This window comes from Aquarana catesbeiana, linkage group LG04 (assembly GCF_042186555.1).
Source record: "Aquarana catesbeiana isolate 2022-GZ linkage group LG04, ASM4218655v1, whole genome shotgun sequence".
NCBI classification, from domain to species: domain Eukaryota; kingdom Metazoa; phylum Chordata; class Amphibia; order Anura; family Ranidae; genus Aquarana; species Aquarana catesbeiana.
Window position 1 is genome coordinate 59,986,634 of NC_133327.1, and position 15,625 is coordinate 60,002,258.

Below are 15,625 nucleotides of genomic sequence, written 5' to 3' on the forward strand. Positions count from 1 at the left end.
CCCTATGCTTCTTCAATCATTCCGTGTATCTGAGCTGTCCCTTTTTACCTTTCTTGCTGCTTCTTGATCATTAGTCATTGTTGGAAAAGCAACAGCAATCTGCTTACATACTGTGACTGTGTATATGCATTATACCTATCTATCCAGGTGGCACTGCAGTATTATACCGTGGAACCTTCGTTAACGATTAACGCGGTTAACGAGCGTTTTGAAAGACAAGCAGCTTTTTTTTTTTTAAATCCTGACTCAGTTTGCGAGTGTTGTCTCGCAAAACAAGCAAAATTCAAGCTAATGGGGTATGCAGTACCGCATTTGGTCAGAGGTGCAGGGGCGCCGTGACACTAGGAACGGTTCAGAGCTGTTCGGAAATACTCGGAAATACTCAGTTCGAGTGTTTCCGAGCCTTTCCGAGTTCAGCTAAGCTGTCCCCGAGTATTCCCGAGGCTCTCCGGCGCCCCCCCACCTCTGGCCACATGTGGTATTGCATGTAACAGAAGTCAATGCAAAATGAATTATCTTCGTTTCCATTGACTTCTATGGGGAAACTCACTTTGATATGCAAGTGCTTTGGATTACAAGCATTCTCCTGGAACGGATTATGCTCGTAATCCAAGGTTCCACTGTTATTCTATGGTAAAGTAATAACAGGATGTGCTGTCCATGTTAAGTGCATGTACTTGTATTTTCCTGTGTCATGTTTCCTAATGCTGTAAGACATGCATTGCTAATCCTCCACGAAAGTAAAGTATTCTCTGCATTTAACAAGCTTCCAAGCACATGATTCAATAACCTGCCAATAGTCATCATATCGCCAGTTATCAGGGGGCAGTTCTGACATTATAGGGAAGTAAAGTCCTGCCTGAACTGAGATGTCTGCCCCCAAATAGTGCAGAACAAGGCATGGTAAGTTGGTAAAGGTGTAGGGAGATGCCAACTGTGTCATTTGTGTATTGCATTAAATAGTTGCTGTCTAGCGATGTAAGGGTAAACATGTTGTGGTGTGTCTGCCATGTGGTCTGTTGAACTCCGCATACCAGGGGTATTTAAGCAAGACGGTATTGGGCCAGTGAGTGGTTGGAGATTGTGTGTGGTCCTTCTCAGTCTCATAACCAGAGATGTAGTGTTAAACTTTAGTGGGGTACCCCTTGGCGGCACCCTAAAACAGGACTGTATAACGAGCAAATTACTATTGGTTGAGAACCATTACAAGCTGAAGGTATGAGACAAATTTGCCTTTTACTGTCCTATGTTATCTGTTGTATTGACATGTGAGTGTTGAAATTAAACTGCTTAAAAAATATCCTGTACATCATGCCAACTTAGTTGACACGAAGTCACTGGTTAAGTGAATCATGTGGTCTGCTTAACTGTGAATACAGATTGAGAGTGAAATCCTACAGTGTACGGGAATGGGGAATGAAGTGTAAACCTTCGTGTTAACCTTATGGATAATAGAGTGATAAGTAAAAAGGAGGAGAAACAGTCAGTTTGGGAGAGGAGGCTGTGGTGGCCAGTGACGGCAGTTCTATCAGAAGGGTGGATTGGTGGCTTTATGGTCTACCCGTCTAAGCATAAAAAAGAAAAGCAGAACCCTCCTATGGACTGAGCCTGGACCACAAGAGTGCATGGCCTTGCAAAGTATGCAGTAGCTTCCCTCTATGCTTTTGGTTTATGAGTAATTGTAAAGTGTGTAAAAGAACTGGTGGAAGCAAATCAAGGTCTGACTTCATAGTCAGTACTGGGACAGGTGTCACTGGCAGGTGAGGTGAAGACGTTATCTTTCCAATATTCTTGCCTTACAGGCAATAATGGTGACTATTTCTTCGCCCTCTGTCTGCCTTTTTGGCACATATTTCATGATACATGCCCTCAGCTTTGTACATTTTGCCCTCCTGATCACATAAGTTCAAACCTAGTGCTCTTTTGGCGACAAACGCTAATTTTGAATATAACAGTATAATGCTTTTATCCTGTAACCTATCTTATAAAACAGCAACAAGAGAGCTCTGCAAACATTTTAGGAAGTGAATTTACCCTGTCATACGTATATGCTATGTCCATGCAGGTTATTCCCAGGTAGTGTAGAAATGAAGCATAATCACTTCCAATTCCCAGAAGTCCAATTCTAGAAGAACAAAACATATATGTATAAGAAAGGCAGAATTTAGCTCAAACATGCTAAGGCAATAAAGTGCAATAGGAAATTATAGATATAAGGTTCTACAAGGCACATTTAACACCCCTTGATTCTACAGCAGGGTCCCTCAACCTTTTTCATTCATGGCACCCTTTAAAAATATGAAAAATCCCCAGGTAGTCCAGTCCAAAATGTAAAAAACATAAATTTTACTTATCAATGGGATACCTGAGCCTGGGACAATGCACACAACCACGTTGATGAAGTTAACTTCACATCAAAAGCCCCCTACACATCAGATGTCGCTCATCGCGTCAAAAGTCTATCCATCACACCAGAGTCCCCCTATAATGCTTCCTATATGTCAGAGTCCCCCATCACATTAGATTCCCCCTATCACAGAGTCTTCTTATCACAACAGAGCAATCCCCCCCTCCCCAAAATTACACAGTCCCCCCCCAAACACAGTCCCCTCTTCACATCAAAGTCCTAATTTTGTTACTCCAGCTGCATAGCAGAGGACATGAGGTGGAGAAGGTCTGGAGGAGCCAAGCTTCTGTCCCCTCCTGAATGCTGCATGCCATCTGCCCTGGATCAGTGTCATGAGTTGCCATGGTACGGGTAGGCTGGCCGCCAACACCATAGGAGTGAATGATGCCGTGCATAATGCCGCCGAGCATCATTGATTGTTGTGGTTCATTTGGCATGCCCATCCACATCATGGCAACTCATGAAGCTGATCCAGGTCAAACTGTGTCTCACACTCGCCCCACCCTTGGGTAACTCAAAAGGCACCTTGGTTGAGAAACACCGTCTTATAGCATGCTAATACATTTATCAGTGTAAAAATAAAGCACATACTGAGGGATGACACCATACTGCGGGCTGTCACGATTAGAGTTATCCTTCCAGTTATCATACACAGTAAGAGAATTTGATGGATGTTTCACCTGTGTAAACAGAATTTGAGACACTAAAATTTTAGTAGCCATGCATCTTCTATAAATTCACAGAAAATAAAACAGTGGTTTGATAAGGCAAAGTGGGCTTTCTGACACTACACTTTTCCTGAAGGTGTATGTAGGTGGGGTGCAGCGGAAATACACACTCAGTCCCAGTGCAATGAGAGAACTTGTATTGAAATAATGCAGAAACAGTTCATAACTAACCTATTGGAGAGACACTCAAACCAAGAACAATCACAGTTCCATCAGTGAATAAAGAGCAGTGTCTGCAGAGAGGGGAAGAATGTGGCCTGGCTGTCTTGTGCCCAACAGGCAGGTGTCCAGAGAAGTTATGAGCCCTACGCTATCCCTCCTCATCAGAAACCTTCCCTTGCCACTAGTACTGTCCATACCAGGCAGGGTACCTGTCCCTACTCTACAAACTTGCAAATGCGCACAAAACCTGGGACCCAGGGCCTTAAATAGGGTTTGCCTGACCCAAGATGGCTGCCAGAGTCACATGGGGCAGCAGCATCCAATTGGACGCTTCCCCAGTGACCCAGGAAACCATAGAAGAACTGTTGTCCTCTTGACTTCCTCTCCAACTGCAGTACTGCTGCAGAAGAGCACCACCTTCAGTGAAGAAAGTACCTGCCTACATGCACTCCATTAAAAACTGTGAATTAAAGTGGGGTTCCACCCAAAAAAAAAAAAAAACTACATGAAAAATCCTAAAAAAAAATACAAAAAAAATTTGGATATTTTTTTTTTTTTACTTACCTCTAAATGCCTGTTGCTAGGTGGTCCCTCATAGTCTGCCTCTTCCAGTGCCTGGGCTGGTGACATCACTTCCCCCTCGGCATAGGAAGGGCTCAGCTCTGCTCCCTCCCTCCCTCCCCCATTACAGGTCCCAGGTGACTGAGCGGCCAATCACGGCGCGCAGCGCCGCTCGCGCATGTGCAGTGGGTGCCAGGCTGTGAAGCCACAGCCCGGCGCCCACAGTTGCAATGCCGGCAACGCTGAACGGAGGGGGTGACAAGCAGGGCTTCGATCCCCCGCATCGCTGGACCCTGGGACAGGTAAGTATCCAATTAAAAGTCAGCAGCTGCAGTATTTGTAGCTGCTGACTTTTAATTTTTTTTTTTTTTTGACTGGACCTCGGGTGGAACTCCTCTTTAAATCCTTGAAATGTATACAAGGAGGACTCTGCTCAGGGCTTCAGTTTTTTTTTAGACTGTGGTAAAGTGCACCATTCCACTAGTTTTGCCTATATTTTATTATTCTGTTGATCAGGGAACCCCATTTTCCTACATGTTTTAGTGCTGTAATGGTATTCCTGAACACACCCACTTGAAACCACAGCACCCCCCTGCCATCTACTGAAACTCAACTTTGCTGTGTTCCCCTCTGCCTGAAAATACCTGCTACTTTCAGGAATGAGGGAGCACATGACTCCTTTCCTTCCTTCCAGGATGCAGTGCTTGGGCCTGAGCAGCCAACTGTCAGGCCCCAACCCATGAGGGGAAAGTCATGGACCTTATGAAGCTCTGAACCCATCCAACATAAAGCTTACGTAGAGTTTGAACTTTTGTCTCATACAGAGTAACAGTGCGGTGGCAGAATATGGGGAATGGGGTAATCATCTGATGTGGAGGGGAGCGGCAGTATTTTTTTTCTGTAAATAGGCAAAGTTGTGGAACCTCGTATTGGAGGTAGACTAAGCCACCGCACATATGAGGACCTTTGTGGATTCTGACTTTCAGGGAACTCAAATGGAGGTAAACCATGAGGGAACTCACTCACACAGTTGCAGAGTTTGCTTAACAGCATGAGCAGCTCACTGAAAGATTTTACTTGTATCCTGTAATTTCTCTTTCAAAGACAGGACAGCATGAAGTTTTTTTATGAAATGTAATGTAATCAACTTAATTTGTCAAGATGCATCAAGCTCCATTCAAGCTGAAATGGAGCTGGGCAAATACATACAGTATGCAACACAGCAAAAATGCCCTTGTTTTTGAAAGCCACCATCTTTGGATTTGGTCGCACACCCACTGGTACTTATAAACATGTTTTAGATAAAAAAACCCTTTCCTATCACCCATAAAGGTCCGTACACACGATAAGAATATCAGCTGAAAAAAAAAGCATTCTGAGAAATGGTCTGATAATTGGTAATTAGTACACAAAGTAGTTCCAAAGTTATATTCTGTGTTCCAAGAATTTTCAAAGCAGTAGTAACCTATTTCAATATAAGACTAGCACGCAAAAAAAAAAAAAAAAAAGGATGATCATACGTCCGATATTCTCATTGCATGTACTAGGCTTAAGTCACCAATCAGATTCAGTCATATACTGGAAGGTGCCAGAAGGGAAGTCTAAATTTTAATGATGACTGTTGAGCAATAGAAAAAATTCTTATCTAAAATATTGATCCATGCTGAGCAGACAGTTTCTTATCAGGCACAAGAACAAAGGTGCCAGTTGCACATGACCTATACCTCCCAACTTAGTGCATAAAAAATGAACACACCCCTATCAAATCCCCCTGTTACATGGACCAAAAACGCAATAAATGATTAGTCAGCCACTGTAGTTTTACCTCCTTCATGACCAGGCCATTTTTGCTATTTAGCACTATGCTATTTTAACCGGTAATTGTGCGGTCATGCAATGCTGTACCCACGGCGGTGACGTCACAGGGGCACCCTTTTTAAACATGGGAAGAGCCTGCAAGCTTTGGGAATCCTTGCGGGCTTATAGCGGTGACTTCCCCTAGCCCCTGTTCCTTTGTGCCAGGTAAGGGGCTTCAAGGGGACAGGTAGTGCAGCCTGTAGGGTGCTTTGTGCTGACTAGGTTGCCTTAGAAGAAAAAAGGCAGATCCTATCAGCCTATGTAAAATCTTTACTGGAACAAGGCGCTGCTATTCCTGTCCCAGACAACCAGCAAGGCATTAGGATTTTCCCCTCTCTTTATGGTACAAAAGAAGAACGGTGCATGGAGGCCTGTCATAGATCTGACCTATCTGAACCGTTTCATCAGGAAAGAAAGGTTCAAATATGGAGACGCTGTCCATAATCCAGCAGTCGGTCCAACCATCGATAACTTCAAAAAACTATTAGATAGGCACCTGAACACAACATACAGGGATATACAATGTAATACTGACATAAAAGCACACACACAGGTTGGACTTGATGGACTTATGTCTTTTTTTTACCTCACCTATTATGTAACTATGTAACTATACTATTTCCACTACTATTAGTGGTTAATTGTAGCTGCAGCAAACCCCAATCGTTGATAAGATTTTTGAGCTTGGTTTACACAATTTTGTTTTGCTCTGGTGGCACAAATCACACAATATTGTTGATGCTTTATGACTCCTGTATAATATTAATAATGGCTTTTCAAAATGCCCAAAAAAAAAAAGTAGAGGTTGGATAAAAAAAAGTTTAGTCTAGTATAACACTTATTAGTATAGTATATTTTCCTAATAGGGATTTCTTCACCAGACCAAAAATAGGGACAATCCTTCAAAATGAGGGACAGTTGGGAGCTATGCAGCTATTCAGCAAGTAATACATCAGCTGCCTGTATAGGTTACCATAGGCACTACTGCAATAAAGGCCCTGAGCAAAAAATGTTCACTGGGCCCAGGATTGGTCTTTTAGCTAAATGATGTGAGGAAACAGTCAAACCCTCACACAGCTGGTGCCTCATCAATGCTCCCTACTGAATTGGCAATCTGGATTTACAAAATGGCTATGTGCAGAAAACTGGAGCCCCCGTTGACTTCTTCAGTCAGCTGAGCTACAGTAGCTTGTTATAACTCTTACTGAAATATGTAAGATCCCACAGTCTAACCTACTGATACCAACTCCAACCAAAGTACAAAATGTGGAGTAGCTGAAAGTGACACTAAAACCTGCCCAAGATACAGTCAGGAAATGTTACCCTCTAACGGGGACATTACAAATATTAAAATCTGACAGAAGTTCCAACTCTCTATTCAAAATTAAGAAAAAAAAATTAGCTGAATTTAGGTTAGTTTATAAGTTACCTGTTTGGATGCAGCAAAGACAACATTTTGTGCAGGGGGCGTTCCTAGGACCCTCAAAGTTGCATTGGCTAAACAGAAGAATGGTGACAAGACAATGCATTAAAAAGGATGCTGTAATTAATTCTTGTATGAATGAAGCTGACAAGCAATAAACAGAGAAAGAAGCTACACTGCTGCTCATTGTTCAGTGATTTTGAATGGCATAAGACTGATGAAGATAGCACATCCTTTGAACTCTAAACTTATTTGATTGATAAAAAAGATGCAGCGGGTTTGGTGGATAGGAAATCCTGGCTTGGTTGGCCAAACCTCCCATGCATGTAATGCGGTTTATGCCCCCTTTCAGCATCACTTGACAGAAATACTTCAGTGGCGGGTTTCTTAGTGCACAGGGGGAAAATGGTCCCGACTTTAGTAGGAAGCAGGATTCTGGAGAGGATTTAGAACTCATGGACTTGTACAAAGTTTGTATTCTGATGGATCAGCAGAGATGTTCTGGGAGGCACAGTTGAAGCTCTAGCGAAAGACACGTGTTTCAGTGTATGCGGAAGTTTGTGGAAGGGAGAACTGAGACACTAGAGGGAGATATACATATGAGGTTCTGGAAGGGGTAGCTAGAGGGCTACAAAAGATACCGTACATGTACTAGTCTGTGGGAAGTTCTGGCTCTGGAGCTGGAATCTCCCAACTTTCTAAACAAAGGGCCAGTTTACTGTGCTTCAGACTTTAGGAGAGCTAGACTATGGTCAGTGGGAGTAGAAAATGCCCCAGGCTTGGTTGCCAATGGAAGTAAAAAAAATATATAGTACCTGTGGTCAGTAGGAAGGGGAAGAGTGCCCTATCATTGGTGTCCTTGGGAGGAATAGTGCCCCGTCATTAGTGTCAGTGGGAGAAATTGTGCCCCACTGTTGGTGTCAGTGGGAGGTATAGTGCCTCATCATCGGTGTCGGTGGAAGAAATAGTACCCCATCATTGGTGTCAGTAGGAGGAATAATGCCCAAAGGTTGGTGTCATTGGGGGAAAAGGTGCCCCTTTGTTGTCAGTGGAAGGGATAGTGCCCCATCGCTGGTGTCAGTTGTAGGAAAAGTGCTCCATCATAGGTGCCTGTGGGACTAATAGTGCCCCTTCACATGTGTCAGTGGGAGGAATAATGCCCCTTTGCGATTGTCAATGGAAGGAATAGTGCCCCCTCATTGGTGTCAGTGGAAGGAATAGTGTCCCATTGTTGGTATCAGTGAGAGGGATAGTGCCCCATCATTGGTGTCAGCGGAAGCAATAGTGCCCCATCATTGGTGTCAGCGGAAGCAATAGTGCCCAATTGTTGTTGTTGGTGAAAGGAATAGTGCTCCATTGTGGGGGGCAGTAGCAGGCCTTGTATTGATGTGAGGAATATTGCCCCAAGGGCCGGATGCAAGCAAAGGGCCACATCCAGCCCACAGGCTGCAGTTTTGAGACCACTGCTCTAAGGGAAGACATTCATGTGACGTTGTGGGAAAGCTCTGGAAAGAGCTGAGGCAACCATGTCAAATACATATGTGCATCTTTGGGAAGGTTCCGAAAGCAAAATCTAAGGCACTAAAGAAAAATCCATGTAAAAGTATAGAAGAAAGGAGGCTCAAGAGGTAGACAAATGTACTGTGTTAGTGATTGGAGAGACTTTGGAGGAAGATCTGGGGCACTAGAGGGAGACCGATTTGTGTGGAGGCCGTGAAAAGGAAGAATTTAGACATTCATGCAAGATACATGTGTGAGTCTGGGGTGAGACTCTAGAATATATAGAATAGGTGAGGCTATATAGGAAACACATGCTTAAGTGAGTGACAGTGGTCTGGAAGGAAGAACTGAGCCACTAGAGGAAAGCATGTGTCACAGTCTGTGGGGAGGCTTTGGCAGGAAAAGCTTATGTACAAGGGTAATACCCATGTGTGAGCATATGGAGGGAAAGACCCATGCATTGTGTGCATGGTGAGGCTCTGGGAGGAAGTGCTGAGTCAAATGAATAAAAGCCATGTGTGAGTTTGTGGGGAAGCTCTGCAAGGTATAGCTGAGGTACTAAAGAGAGACAAATGTGTGAGTGTGCGGGGAGGCTCTGGCAAGAGAACTCAGTCACTAGAGGAAAACGCATTTGTGAGTCTAAAGGGAGAATCTGAGGGAAAATCTGAGGTACTAGACTAGAGGAAGACTCATGTATAAGTGTGTAGGAGGCTCTGTGAGTAGGACCCACATTTAATTGTGTGGGAAGGCTCTGGGAGGACAATCAGAGGCTCTAGAGAGACACATGTGAGTGTGTGGTGAGGCTCTGGAAGGGAAAACTGAGGTACTAGGAGAAGAGCAATATATGAATGTGTGGGGATGCTCTGGGTGGAAATGCTGAGGTACTAGAGGAAGACTCATATGAGTGTGTGGGGAGGCTCTGGGTGGGAATGTTGAGGTACTAGAGGAAGCCCTTTATATGAGTGTGGGGGGAGGCTCTGGGTGGGAATTTTGTGGTACTAGAAGAAAACCCATATATGACTGTGGGGGGAGGCCTTGGGAGGGAATGTTGAGATACTAGAGGAGGACCCATTTATGAGTTTGTGTGGAGGCGCTGGAAAAAATGATGAGGTACTAGAGGAAGACCCATATATAAGTGTGTGTGGAAGCTCTGGGTGGGAATGATGAGGTACCATAGAAAGCCCCATATATATGCTTGGAAGGAGGCTCTAGTCGAAATAGCTGGGTCACTAGATGAAGACACAAATGTGAGCCTTTTAGCAAGTTCTCAGAGGTGAAACTGATGTATTAAGGAGGATCAGGGACTGAGACTGGACCCTCCTGGAGGTTCATGGTACAGGTGCAACTTATCCTCTCTGGAGGAAAGCAACTAAAACTTTCTACCGCTGCCCAAAAACTAGACAATTTGATGATCATTTGGTGTGTTTCAAATCAGCTTTTAAATGAATTTTTCTTACTTTTGCAGCAACCAGGTTATCAAAAATAGGGTGGAGAACGATGGACCACCAGAATGCCACACGGAAAGATGTTTTCACTATATTTCCACCTCAGTTTTTAGCATTTGAACCCCTAAAATATTAATCATTGAAAGCTGACAAAACAAAATTTCCCAGTGTTTAGCCAAAAGAATGCTGAACAGACTGGTGCTGTATTCTCCAATCATAGACTAATGCCGCGTACACACGATCGAAAATTCGGCCAGCAAAAGACCGATGAGAGCTTTTGGTCGGAAAATGCGACCGTGTGTATGCTCCATCGGACTTTTGCTAGCAGAATTCCCGCCAGCAAAAGATTGCGAGCAGGTTCTCAATTTTTCGGTTGGAAAAAGTTCCTATCCGAAAATGCAATCGTCTGTACAAATTCCAACGCGCAAAATTCCTACGCATGCTTGGAAGCATTGAACTTAATTTTCTTGGCTCGTCGTAGTGTACGTCACCGCGTTCTTGCTAGTCGAAAGTTCAGAGAACTTTTGTGTGACCGTGTGTATGCAAGGCAAGCTTGAGCGGAATTCCGCCAGAAAAACCATCCAAGTTTTTTCAGACGGAAAATCCGCTCGTGTGTACACGGCATTATATGAAATTTCTAGAGGCTCTGCCTGTACAGTTTCTATTCTCTCATGGAGAGATTTAGTACGCTCAATCTATACCAGTAGTAGTGTATTCCCCATCTGCAGTAAAAACTGTTATTATCTCCCTTGTGCCTTTACTTTCATTCAAACTTAATATGACAATACTATCAGTTGCATAAAAAAAAAAACAAATTGTGTGCTGTATTTGGCTGCCGTTTTCTTCATACAAAACAACAAGAGGGCAAGGACCGTATGTACATATACACAAGTATACATTAACAATTTTGATAGTAAGTTTAGCCATTTCTTACCATATACAGAGATATCCACATTAATATAGGCTACAGTTCTGTCTCTTAATTTGTTATAGTAGTCCTAAAATAAAAGATTGCAGAGTCTTACATCAATGTATGAAATGCCATTGAAAATTAATAAATAAAATAATTTAGGAAATATAAATGTAAAGGTCACTTTTTCTATTGGAGATAAATACGCCCTGTAACCAAATGCTTGTGGACTTTTTGGCAAAACGTACAACGGATGTGAGCAACCCCTCCAAACTGAGTTCAGGCATGTCCATTCAGGTGGGTACTGTTAATGCTATAGCATACAAAGACATTTTGGACAGTTGTGTGCCTCCATCCTTGTGGCACTGGTTTTGGGACAGACTTGTTTGTTCCAGCATGATTGTGTCCTTGTGCAAAACCAACACCATAAAGACATGGTTTGATGAATTTGATGTGGAGGATTTCAAATGGCCTGCACAGAGCCCTGACCTCCATACTGAACCCTTTGTTATGAATTGGAACACTGAACCAGGTCTTCTTGTTCCCTCATCAGTACCTGACCTCACAACCACTCTCTTGGCTAAATAGGCACATATTCCCACAGACACACTCCAAAATCCTGTGGAATGCCTTCCAAGAAGAGTGGAGGCTGTTAAGGCTGAAAAGGGGGGGACCAACTCCATATAAATGTTCATGGTTTTAGAATGAGATGTTGAACAAGCCATGTAGGTGTGTTAACCAGATGTCCACAAACTTTTGACTGTATTAAATGTATTTTCCATAGAAGTCTCCAAGATCAGGGCCATATTTATGGGACTTTTTTTTTGTTATCCCATAATCACACATCTTTATAACCTCACAGTCAGGAATGTTTGTAAGAAGAATCAAAAGCTGATTTACCAAACAGTCACTCATGCAGTCGTCTGTCACGATTTTTAACCGCATTTAACATTTGCTTGTTCAATGGATTGGTTTGTATTTTGCTGTACATCTGAATTTCCTATTCATCAATAGGAAATCTAAATCTATGTATGATTTTGTCCTTTTTATAATAGAACAAATATTAGAGCTACTAGATCTAATCCATATTGAGTCAAGAGTCAACCCACAACCCGTTAACAATCTTCTACCATCTGCTTGAACCTATATGACATTTCTCCAAATTCAGTCCAGCTTGCAATGTCCAGTGGGCACATTTGTTCTACTGACTGCTAAGATGACATTTGCCTGACTTTTTAGAGATTTCTTCTCACTCCCTGGTGTGTCTGCAGCAATGAGAATCCTCCCAATGGGACACAGAAGACTAAAAAAAATCCAAAACCCCTTATTTTATTGAATATTTCAAACAAAACTTACTCACAATCTCTCACAAAATACACTAAATTATCAAAAGTATTGTGATGCCTGCCTTTACACACACGTGAGCTTTAATAGCATTCCAGTATTAGTCCATAGGGTTCAATATTGAGTTGGCCCACCCTTTGCAGCTATTACAGCTTCAACTCTCCTAGGAAGAATGTTTGCAAGGTTTAGGACTGTGTCTGTGACAGTGTTTGACCATTCTACCAGAAGCACGTTTGTGAGGTCATGCATTGATGTGGATGAGAAGGCCTGGCTCGCAGTCTCTGCTCTAATTTATCCCAAAAGTGTTCTATTGGGTTGAGGTCAGGCAGGCCAGTCAATTTCCTCCTCCCCAAACTCCCTCAGCCATGTCTTTATGGATCTTGGTTTGTGCACTGGTGCGCAGTCATGTTGGAACAGGAAGGGGCCATCCCCAAACTGTTCTCACAAAGTTGGGAGCATGAAGTTATCCAAAATGACTTTGTATGCTGACGCTTTAAGAGTTCCCTTCACAGGAACTAAGGGGCCAAGCCCAACCCCTGAAAAACAACCCCACACCATAATCCCCCTCCACCAAATGATATAGACCAGTGCACAAAGCAAGATCCATAAAGACATGTACAAGCAAGTTTGGGGTGGAGGAACTTGACTGTCCCAACCTCAAACTGATAGAACACCTTTGGTATGAATTAGAGTAGAGACTGCAAGCCAGGCCTTGTCGTCCAACACCAGTGCTGGACCTCACAAATGCATTTCTCGAAGAGAGGTCAAACATTCCCATAGACACACTCCTAAACCTTGTGGACAGCCTTCCCAGAAGAGTTGAAGTTATTATAGCTGCAAAGGGTGGGCCAACTCAATATTAAACCCTACAGACTAAGACTGGGATGTCATTAAAGTTTATGTGCGTGTATAGGCAGATGTCCCAATACGTTTGGTAATATAGTGATGTATCTTTGAATACAATAAACACATCTAAAAACCATAATATTCCACTAACAGTTTATGCCCACATCCAAAATATTTAAAAATTATCTATCCAAATTAACACTTCTACAGTACATTGTGTCTTTCAATAAGGAAAGCACCCCCCAACATCTACTCATACTTCAGGAAAAGAAAATAAGAAAAAAAGGATAAGAGAAAAAAGAAAAAAAAAATTTTTTCCTCTCTCCTCTTACACACATGCATGTGTATACACTCACGTATATATATTTCCCTCCCCCATATGAGAAGACATCCCCCCACCACAGCCCAGACTCCCCCATCACAGAAGACATCCCAATTCCAGCACAGTTTCCTAAATTTAGAGGATGTGCAGAATGTTCTCCATGGGGACCACACTTCCAAGAATGATTATAATTATCACATAGTGTAGCTGATAGTTCTTCCATTCTTTGTAGACATTGCATTTCATTCACCTACTCCCTCAAATTCAACGGGGACGATGACTTCCAATATTTTGGTGTATTTGCTTTAGCAGCCATTAAAAAAAAAAGCAACACAAGCTTTCCTTGGCATTTTTCATAGACAGACGATAATGTAATTTCAGGGACACAAGCTACCTGATTCCCTGAAATATAATCATATATATCAAATATTGCTGACCAGAGTGGTTCAACCTTTGAACAAGACCAACACATATAGTATGTAACAGTGTGCCCAGAAACCGTCAACACACATCAGACCTCTGAGGAAATATTTTATATAACCTTACTGCCTGGGTATTAATACCATCTGGCTAACAGCTTGAAATTCCTCTCTTGTATCCTACTAGCTATTGACATCTTATGACATTTTATTGAGTGAACGTAAAAGCTTTGATAGACTCACTCTGAGATATCGTGCACCCTAATTCTATATCCCTTTCAGCAAGATAGTATGATAACTTTAAAGTCATAAGAAAGCAAAATCATGCACACTGCTGAAATAGGATGTTGTGGAGCTTGCGGTCCTCTACACAGTTTTTCAAATGATGTAAGGGACCTGTGCATTGTATAAAAATCGAAGCTGAAAATACGAAAACCATTGTCCTTAACTATAATCCCTGTCCTCAATCAGGGCCAAGAATGGTTTCACATTATCTAAAAACCTATTAACCCTTCCCTACCCTATCTAAAAGCAATATTGCAAAGTAGTTGTTGAAAAATTTACCTCAGAAAACTCAGTTGAGCCAACAAGTCCAAATTCTTCTGCACCCCAGCTGCCAAAAACAATGGATCTTCGTGGGCGCCATTTTCCTAGGAAATTACCAATAATAAAGAACCATACTGTAATACAACCAGCCCCCCCACTGCCACCAACCCCAATCCCTGAAGGCCACCATCCATGTTCATGCACTAGGGTTTTAAATGGGGCAATATGGTCAGCTGGCCACCAATGGTTTACCATATATTTTGACATGATGTAGGTCACACTTATAATACCAATATTAAAGCCCAACTCCAGACAAAGTTTAGGGGAAGGATTCGTCTTTGCTGCTTGTGTCTCTGTTGGGGAGAGTTTCAATTTTATTTGTCACGCAATCTCTATAACAGACAATAATACATTTTTAGTGAGGAAGGGTAGTTTTGTCAGATTTTATTGCCGTTTGTCGTGTTTGTTGTGTATGGGTGGTGAGGTGGGTAGTGTCTTGCATTGTTACAATGCAAAGCACTGATAAAGTGGTTGTAAAGGTAAATGTTTTTATACTTTAATGCATTCTCTGCATTAGGGTAAAAAAAAAACTTTAAATGAGACCGATCTCGATCCAGCGCTGTGCACATTTGCAGCAGTGCTGCTCTTTTCTTCCCTCTTCTCACAGGAGGCTTGGCTGTAAATTATATCCTGGGAGCATAGACACACACAGTGCAGCTCAGGATCAAGCCTGTACGAGTGCTTTGGGTGCTTTCAGAGAAGGTGAAGCCAGGCGCATATATCTGTATTTTACCAGCAATGCACTGCAGCTCACCTCAAGGCAGTGTTGTGATGTGAATAGGGCACACAAAAGAGAATTGTTTTTTATGTTTCCTTGCTGTGAGCCGGCAGATTAACGCAGGTCACCAAAAATAGGAAGGGGGAGAGAATCTCATGAGATTTGGGCTATCCAACATTCTCCAAGATCTGCCCAGAAGCAGTCTGATTTTAACCTAGCCTAGGTGCTGCGGTAGTAAGTCGGGGAAAGGGAAGTATATTATAAAAATGTTTTTCCGCCTTATGTAGCATTAGGGAAGTCAAGGGGGCACAATTTGAATAAGTGGACCTTGCCATGGTGACCAACTGCCACTTTTTAGGATAAACGATGGAGAAGCA

At 42.7% G+C, this 15,625-nt stretch overlaps 1 protein-coding gene across 1 annotated transcript in view; it reads right to left on the reverse strand.

Moving 5' to 3' along the window:
- LOC141141378 (aminopeptidase NAALADL1-like) overlaps positions 1-15,625 on the reverse strand; it is a 79,843-nt gene that overhangs the window by 25,076 nt on the left and 39,142 nt on the right. Inside the window, exons 10-14 of the mRNA XM_073629040.1 lie at positions 14,489-14,574; positions 11,018-11,081; positions 7,145-7,212; positions 2,999-3,087; positions 2,035-2,125 (exon numbers count right to left, since the gene is read on the reverse strand). Coding sequence (XP_073485141.1) covers positions 2,035-2,125; positions 2,999-3,087; positions 7,145-7,212; positions 11,018-11,081; positions 14,489-14,574 — 398 coding nt within the window. The remainder of the gene's footprint in view (positions 1-2,034; positions 2,126-2,998; positions 3,088-7,144; positions 7,213-11,017; positions 11,082-14,488; positions 14,575-15,625) is intronic.